The following is a 9,362-nucleotide window of genomic DNA, read 5'->3' as shown; positions in this document are numbered from 1 at the left end:
GGTGCTCTAGGAGGAGATTCAGGTGATAAGGTGGTGGTGGTGGGGGGGGGTTACCTTGGTTGCTGATTGGCTAATAGTCACACAAGCCAAAAAATCGTCATGACATCATAAAGTGGCCAAAATCTGATCAGCTCATTTTCAGACAGGTTTTTATAGAAATGGATCAGGACCAAAAGAGAGAGAATCTTTTTTCCTGAAACTTTCAGAGTCTCTTTCCACAGAGGGAAATGTAGATGTAGAATCTACATGTTGATGTAGAAGAGACATGAAGAAGAGGGGACACATGTTGATGTAGAAGAGACATGAAGAAGAGGGGACACATGTTGATGTAGAAGAGACATGAAGAAGTGGATTTTGCAGAACAGGTGACCTTTAAGTGAAGTGAATCTTTGCCTTATCATTTTGTTGTTCTCCAGGTGGACCTAGGGACTCCATCTTTTCCCCCCCGCCTGTTGAACACTGTTGCCAGGAGACACGCAGCTGTCGTCGCTGATCTGGATGTTTTCCTCACAAAATCCACAGGACTCATGAAGACGCCTCAGCAGTGAGCACTTCGACTAAAACCGTCTCCAGCTTGGAGTTAGTCTGACTTTTACATTTGCACCTGAGATTTGTTTACTTGACTTGTTCTGGTATACTCTAAAAGCACTGTTAATGTATATTGGTTCCCAGTTACAAAGTAGAAGCAGCTTTTTTTTTTATATGAAGGTATTTTTTATAAAATATTGAAACTGTATTTTTGTATTTGTAATGTACATAAAAGCTTGTAACAATCATACACCTATTTGACCAAAGATAGATTAGAAGTCGAAAAGAAAGAACTTTGCAGGACACATTTAGTGTACTGCATTTAGATTTAGACAGCTTTTTTAATTAATTATCTAATGCTACAAAGTTGATCCAACTTTTCAACATAATTTAAGTGATGAAATCGTTTTATAATAATCGAATAGGTATCAGCCCTTAATGCCTGTTTGCAATATGGAGTCTTGATTTCTTCCATATTGTCAGGTGGAGATCCACATTGTTGTAAACAAAGTCATAGCTAGACAACCTTTAAATTGAAGTTAAAGAGTCGCTCAACAGATAATCTAAGATTACGCTGATTTGATGTTCATTTGGAGAAGTGTGATTTGACTAGTGTTTACTTTCTATGTATCGCTATAAGATAGATGAATACAGCCAGTTTTTTTGTTGTTGTTGTTATATGCTTTCTGTCAGCATAGATGCATGATGAAGGGGATTTTTCAGATATGATACAATGAAATGAATGACTGAGACGTACTTACAAGGGGAAGTATTTGAAAGTCAGTTTATATCCTATTATTGTCAACGGAAGGAAAACCACATCCAAACATATGAAGGAAATATTTTCAAACTTTGTTTGACCCTGATTTGTTACACTATATGTATTTATTTCCTCAAGCATATTCAACCAGGATTATTTTATTGCAGGAAATAACCATTTCATTGTCCTTCATCTGTTTTTGTAGCAAAAGGATTAAGGCAAATGTATTTAAGGGACCGGAAAATATTAAGGGGGAGAAGAGGTCAGAAAAATGTAAGAGGAGGGGGAAAAGTAAGATACTCTGAGCAGGGCAAATATTTATTTCACTGTTTTTATATATGCCTCTAAAATGAATAGTTACAATAAAAAGACAGCTTTTTAAATTCCCATATCTTTCCTAAGCTATGTGTTAGACAGTAAGGTGGTGTATTGAAGGAATCCTAATTACATCCGTTATATTTAATGTATGTGTTTGTCTGCACATTTGAAACCACTCGACCAAACTCACTGCAGGAAAACAAGTCATAAAACAGTTTTGTGCCTAAAAAGTGGGTTAGAAAAAGAAACCAAAGCTCTCTGGTGCATTCTGTGTCCTTCAGCAAGAATAATCCAGAGAAAAAGATAAGAACATCCAGGAATGATGCTCTAAAGCGGACTGTACCCTCCTTTAACTTCATTGTAAAAGCCGCATTAAGATATGACCGCAATATGGTACCTGAATCTGTAGTTTAACGCCTTTTTGTTTCTGAAGTCTATTTATTTTGTTCCTCTTGCTTTCTGTTTGAGAAATGCTGTTGAATGTGTTTTATAATAGTGTTTTTATTTGTTGTTGTTTACAGCTGCTTGCACAAAACTCTTAATGCATTTATTGACGCTACGTGTTTGAAACGTGTTTTTGTTTGTAGTTAAAAGCTATGCAGACGCTGATCGAAGGCAGCACTGTTCACTGGGTCAGCTGTACCCAGATTTGAAGCCATATTATACACAGTAGTCTGAGTTGGAGGACTGTTTTGGCGGCGCACAGTTTGAGACCAAAGATGTTCCCAAGGCAACCAAAGACAAAGACACAAGTACTGAGGACACGCAGGGAAGGAACACAGTGACGATTTTTTGTAATGAGTTATTTTTTATGTTTTTTTTATATGTTCCCAAGTGCTCATTTCATTTTGTAAAAAGCATGTTATTTATGTTTTGACTTTGTGTTATAAATGTATTTTATTATAAACGCCTTGCTTCCTGTTGCTAAGTGTTTTTAACGAATACAATACATATTTAAAGTTAATTGTTGTGTTTCTCTTTTTTTATCCATCTTTCTGTGTGAATAATTCTCCTTACGTGTCAACAGTATATCAGAGTCTTGAATCCCTTAATTTAATCATTTGCAATTAGTGTAAGTAGGTCTGGGTATTGAGCCCCTGTGTCTTTAGTGCTGATTTAAAGTGTCTGAAGCTCAGAGTATCGAAACCTGTCAATTACCCAAAGCTGACATTGCATGCTTGCTAAGATCCATACTCTTCTTTCCCATTTTACATCTTTGCATTGTTTAAATAACATGAAAATGCAGACAGAAAACACATTATGCTCTGAAATGTTTATATTTGTGTTCTATATAGTGATACATATCCAATCTATTTTAAGAAGTGATAACTTAAGGAGCCTGCAATGCATCCTCTGGAAACTTGTCACAAGCTTTTAAGCACAAAGTGTGGAGAAGTATTTTTGTGTTTTCAGTGTTTTTCCCTCCACATGTTCCATCAGTCCAGTGAAGTACATCTAAATATATTATTAAAAGTACTTTTGCTTTCCCCCACTGATTATCCGACAGGTGTTTCCCCACTGTCTGTAATGGATGGGTATATTTTGTAATGTGAGGCTCTTTCTCCAGGATCTGTCTGCCTGCAGGCCTCTGCTCTGTGTTCTGTGTTCAGCATGTGAATGGCACGCAGAGGCAGCAGTGGAGGTGACATTTCTGAGAGGGTCTCGGTGGGTGTTGTGTGTGCGATTAGATCCCAGTGGGGTGGGGCGGGGTGGACTGCATAGTATGTATGTGTGTGTGGGGGGTGGGTGGTGTACAAGAGATCACAAGTGTCTCTGCCATTTAGAGTCACCAGCTCAGTCAGGAATGTCCGTCCCCTGCTCGCACAGATCATGTACTGGATGCGCCCACTTTATTTTTAACCCGGCAGGGTGGGTCAGACTCTGGCTCTCGGGAATGACCGTGGAGCGCGCGGCGCCTACAGCCCCTATTCCCTCGTCCCCCGTGCAGGACCTCCTCGCGCTGTGGAGACCTCCCCCCGCTCTGACCAGGACTCCCGCTGCTTCAATGGGATTATAATTGCTTTATTGGCAGGGAAGAAGACTCAACATAAACACTTTCGGACAGGACAACATCCAGAAGCAACAGTAAGTGCGCTGTTGTTAAATGAAGTTATTGATCTTTGGCCAAATACTTTCTGTTAGCGGTCACTGAAAGGCTCTCCTTCCATTAGCCTGCTATAGTGTTCCGTTGTTTAAAGTGGAGGCACAAGTTTCCTCCAAACCACCTGTTGGACCGGGCTGCCATGTTTGACCGTGACGTCGTTTCCAAAAAGCTTTTTTTTAAAGAAATGTGCTCTGGTTTTAAACATTCCCGTTTATTTGGTTTTACTTGAGTCACATTTTGAGTTGTCAGTTTGTTATCTTTTAGTGCTTTGAGCAGAGAGTCGTTGAAAGTGCGCACAATGACGTCACTGCGCATGTCTGCGCGTGGAGAAGGTCGTTCTCCAAAAGTTATCTCTAAAGCCAAGGAGTGGTGGAAAAACGTTTGAGGTACTTTACTAGAGTAAAATGGTCAGTAATAGGCTACAATGTCATATTTAATTATTTATAAAGTACTGAATAGAAATTGCACTTGACAAAAAAATCAAAATCAAAATGTACTTATATGTTAACTATTCCTCTTATTGTTTTATTATTTTTAATGATGTATTTAGGTGTATGTAACATTTTAGATTTCCAGTTGTCCATGTTGGGGCTATTTTCTGTTTTTTAAGGACTTTTATATACTTTTGGAATACTTAAGTGTACATTATCTTATAAAATTGCTATGCATTTTTATGTAAAATCTAAACCGTGAGAGACCTTGTTACTAAAGCTGTCAAAGGAATGTAATAGCAGGAGAGTATGGCAGCATAAAAGGAAATACTCAAGTACAGGCACCTCAAATGTATACTTAGTTTCATGAGTAAAGTACTTTTACTGTTACATTTCATCACTGATAGCGAAGCACATACTTTATATATATATATTTTTTCACATCTGCTCCTGTTCTTCTTTCTTAAAGCACCTAACAATGCGTATTGCCTCGTTGATCGGAAACAGTCTGGTAGCTTATGAAATAACAAATAAATCAAATGTTCCTTGAGCATAAGAGACGCTCCCCTAAAAGGACAAGTGTGTGTGAGTGTGTGTCGCCATGTCTGGACGAGCTGGCTTTTGTGTAAACACACTACAGGAATAGTTTACTATTGATTCCCTTATTACCAAGCTAAGTGTCGCTGCAGTCAAAACAATATTGACCACAACAAAGGAACTTTTTTGTCTCACAGCTTGTGTACATACTGTAGCTGTATGGATTATGTCACAGAGTTTGTATGCTCAGTTTTCCCCATATCTCTTCTCATATTCTGTTAACGTACATGAGGAGTAGTTGGTTTGATGTTGTTATTGGCATTTTCAAAGAATTTAAGGGCAGCACATTTTGATGCGTACTCCTCCTCTTCCTCTTTGATATTGATCTCTGTCCACTTTGTGTTTATGTCTCAGATTTACTCTCTCCTGGACCTCAGTCGGGTTGCTCCTACAGTTTCACACACACTGTAGGTCACACACCTCTACCACACCCATCTCTTATTTCATCCCCTCCATCGGACTCTCTGTATAATGTGCTCACTCCCAGCCAGATAATGTGTTTGTGCTCCTCAGAGTGCATGTCTCTGCACACAGGTTACTTACAGCTGGGAGCATTGTTCCCACTTGTATTATTCATCTCAGGTGCTGACTCGACGTTAACAGTGCACCTATTTGTTTAACAATGTCGGTTCTGAGTATCAACAAAAGAGGCTGCAGCAGTCCATTAAAATCACAAGAAGTGGAAATGCATAGAAATACAAGTTTAATTTAACACCTGATAAACAAGAAATGTTATTATTCTAACTCCAAAATCTTTTGTGAAATAATTTAATTCACACCTTTTTATAATTTCCCTCCAAACTTTATGTGCAGGGCTCCATCCACGGAAAATAACGGTATCTCTGAAGAACACCCATCTGACATTTTTATTATTCCCTTTGACTTTTATAAGACTTTTAGGAAATTAACCAGCCCTTCTTCGTCATCATCTCACAATGTGCAGCCACCAAAATGATTAAATAGCAGACCATGTTCTTCATCTCGAGGTGACAGCAACAGCAACACGTTATTATTGGACTATCATTTCTATTATGGGCCAATAACAACTTAAACGTTTGTTATTTGTTCCACATCTACCAATACCTCATAGTGCTAACAACATATAATATGAGTTATTTTAAGATTACATGATTTAAGTGTTGGTAATGTTATCTTTGTGGAATTCAGACATTCAGACGAATCAAACATTTTGATAATCATTTCATTATTTAAATCATTTTCCAAGAAACCTTTTTACTACCTCTTTTCTACTTTTTTGTACTGCTTTTTTAAATCAATGTTTAACATTTTAGAGACTTACTAATTACTCAGTTAATTAGGGCAGTATCTGAAGTCAATTCTTAAAAATGTAAAAAAGGAATATTGTGAAGACCAACAATCCAAAACTCAAAGACATTCAGTTTAATAAGATAAAGAAAAGTAGAAATTTATCTCGTTTTGCATTTTTTATGGAAATAATTTAAACCAATATCACAATTTCTAAAGATTTTTTTCGATTGATAAACTAATTAATTCATCACCCAATGTTCAGTAGTGACTACTGAGATCTGCATGTGCACCAGGCAATGTACGCATTTGCATACCTTTACACATACTCAGCACTCTAATTATATAGCCGAGTGATTTAATCTTATTTTGGGACTTTTATTCTGCATTAAAGGAGCTCCTCGTTGACAGGGTGACCCTCTCCTAGCTTTGTGTTTTCTTCAAGGACACCACAAGAGGACAGCTCACTATTGACAGACACACACTTCCTGTGGCAGGCGCTGAACTCTCTGTCACAGGTGAGGCCTGCCTCTAATACAGCTCTAAATGCTGCCTAGTAAACTCTCACTGCGTACAATCCCAGCTCACACACTTCATTTATGTTTGGACACACAGCCCTTTGACATGATTAGAGTCTGCAAGGTTTCTGTAAACAGCTGACGGTTTGTGGATACGGCTTTGTACGGCGTGTAAAAAAGGGTTTGAGTTTGAGTGTGTTGTGTGCGGCGGTCCTGTCCAGGTTGTGTGTGAGGTGATAAGGGGATCCCCGACGGTGGGTGGAGCGTCCCCGGGCCGATAAGAGCCCTCTGCACAGGACTGATACTGAGCAGCAGGAGGAGGGAGACCTGCAGGCTGCCATCATTGTGCTTCTTCTCTGAGGGCCTCTTCTCTGAACAGACCTCTGTAGTGAAGCCATATCAGCAGGGACGGAAATTAACGGCATTTATCTCAAGTACTGCACTCACGTACAATTTGGAGTCCCTTGTACCTTAGTCAATTATTTCCATTTCCTGCTTAGTATTCCACTATTCTATAAATATTGCTTTCTCCTGCTGTAAAATCATAAATATGAAGTAGAATAAATGCTAAATATTTGCCTTATTTCTACTTAAAGTGTTATTTATACTTTTTTATTTGATTTTACATGTGACAAATAGACCAAGGTGCCGAGTATGCAGATAATGAGATACAGACAATTAAAGCAAAGTAAGAGATACAAATCAATTATACTAACAGTACAATCTGAAATCCCAATAATAACAGCAGTTACAAAAATGTTGGGGAAAGAAAAAATATATATTAATAAGGACATACTTTCATTAGCAGCTGACTGGACCAAAGGCTTTGTGTGGTAGTCTAATTATAATATTAATGTCATCACTTAAATATCTGAAATATTTTTTTAAAACATGTCGTGTTCAGCAACTGTTGTAGTGCTACATGATGGCCCTGCAATGTTTTCTCTATTTATTTTCACTTCAGTACCAATGCAAATTGTATTTCCCGCCTCATTTGGCATCCCGCGCTTATTCTCAGAAAAAGAAAACACCAACGTAAACGCCCCAAACACACACTCACTTGCAGTTCAAACAACATGAGCAGCATCATTCAAAAGAAGACGTTTTCGTCGTGTTCTGCAGTACAGAGGGGTTGCCCCCCCCCCCTGTGTGTCATGATAAGAGAGCTATGCTGCACACAGATAGAGAGAGCTATCTGAGCTGCTACCCTTCAACCCGCCATCACACACACAAAGAGCACACATACTGCAGTGACAGTTGAGCACAGTTACACACACAAAATGGAGATTGTGAGGGGCACAGGGGCTTCAAGGGAACATTTGAAAGCTACAGGCGAGATTTCGGTGTAAAACAAATATACATAAACCACATCTGAGATCACACAGATGTATTCAAATCTCATGCCAGGTAAAGTAGGCTACAACCCCTTTCCCAATGGGGCTGATAAATTAAAACTCTACACCAAAATAAAAACCAAACTGCAGTGAGATGGTGAAGCTTACAGAGAAAGCTTTACCCTGTGTTGTCCCTAGATTTGGGACAAATACATATTTTCATTATCAATAAATCTGCTTATTGTTTCTTGGTAATTGGTTGGTCTTTAAAACTGTGACAAATGTTCATAACAATGTTCTCAAATGCATTTTCTTCCACTTTTTACACCGGCTTTTACAGCACAACCCAACTGGAATAACCACAGAGTAGAGGTTAAAGGCCTCATGCTGCCATGTGGGTCAAATGTCAGAAAATGAATGTAACAAGACTCGAATGATGTACAATTGCAATGAATTGTCATTTAGAGCAAGGATAAGCAATTAGTCGATCAACAGAAACAAAAGAGGGACTTATTTGATCATCTTATTATATTTATAGTCAGTTTCCATCCTCTCAGATCTGAGGATTATATACCTTATGATGTTCGTCAGACAAAACATTACAATTAGATGTCACCTTACCCCGTGTGCAATTATAACAAGCTATTTCATACTCAAAAAGATTAACGATGGATCAAGAAATACACCATACATACATCAATGTGTTGTCAATGTTAGTTGCAGTCAGTGACTCGCTCATTAATTGTTATTTGTATGGCCTAGATGGCTAATCATCCATTTCATCAAACCTCCACAAGTTAGATTAAGCATTGTGCCTAACGTTATTTTTCTTATAAAAAAAGTGACTCCCTTCAGCCATCTCATTTCTAGTCTCGTATGTTTTGAACACCTGGTATTATAATAAATCAAAACAACACCTTTACTGTCTGTCTTTCACCTCTGTTTCAGACTACCTCCAGTATTCCACAACCAGTCCTGTCATTTCGTCCTCTGCACTCATCCCCCCCAGCCCCCCGCACACGCTGAGGACACCGCTGGCCCGTCTCCTCAGCCGCTCTGCCCAAGCTGGCCACCCGCCCATGACTTTCCACCACAAGACTTTGGACATGCGGAGATCTCCGGCAGCAGTACAGCGCATCCAAACCCGCTCGACATCACCGACGCAGGAAATCGACAATGACAACTGCTCAGCGCTGGCTGTTTGGAGCGCTCGCGCATCAAAGGCCCTCGCAGGTGAGTGTGTGCATAGTAAAACAGGCTGTGTCCTTTCTACAGCATATTGGGTATACTTTTTTATGGATGAAGTGAGTTATTATTTTTAGAGACGGTGGCTATTTCAGTTTATACATTAGGGGTTTAGAACGAGTTGAATGTGTAACTGACACTTTAGTTTTATGGTAAAAAAATGCACACTCAAGGGGACCCTTGATTTTTTTTAAAGCTCTCACATTCTGCAGGGATTGTTGTGTGTGTACATGTTACTCGTGGTGTCACAACCTCCAGCAG

The 9,362-nt window shown here is 39.0% G+C and overlaps 1 protein-coding gene across 1 annotated transcript in view; it reads left to right on the top strand.

Moving 5' to 3' along the window:
- The window catches only part of stard9 (StAR-related lipid transfer (START) domain containing 9), a 31,659-nt gene extending 29,859 nt beyond the window's left edge, over positions 1 to 1,800 (top strand). The window contains exon 18 of the mRNA XM_010777070.1: positions 417 to 1,800. Coding sequence (XP_010775372.1) covers positions 417 to 548 — 132 coding nt within the window. The 3' untranslated portion in view covers positions 549 to 1,800. The remainder of the gene's footprint in view (positions 1 to 416) is intronic.
- The last annotated feature ends 7,562 nt before the right edge of the window (positions 1,801 to 9,362 follow it).

Source organism: Notothenia coriiceps, unplaced genomic scaffold (assembly GCF_000735185.1).
Source record: "Notothenia coriiceps isolate Sejong01 unplaced genomic scaffold, NC01 NC01_scaffold00000339, whole genome shotgun sequence".
Taxonomy (NCBI): domain Eukaryota; kingdom Metazoa; phylum Chordata; class Actinopteri; order Perciformes; family Nototheniidae; genus Notothenia; species Notothenia coriiceps.
Note: the sequence above shows the minus strand (reverse complement) of the source record. Positions and strands in the feature narration are given on the sequence as shown.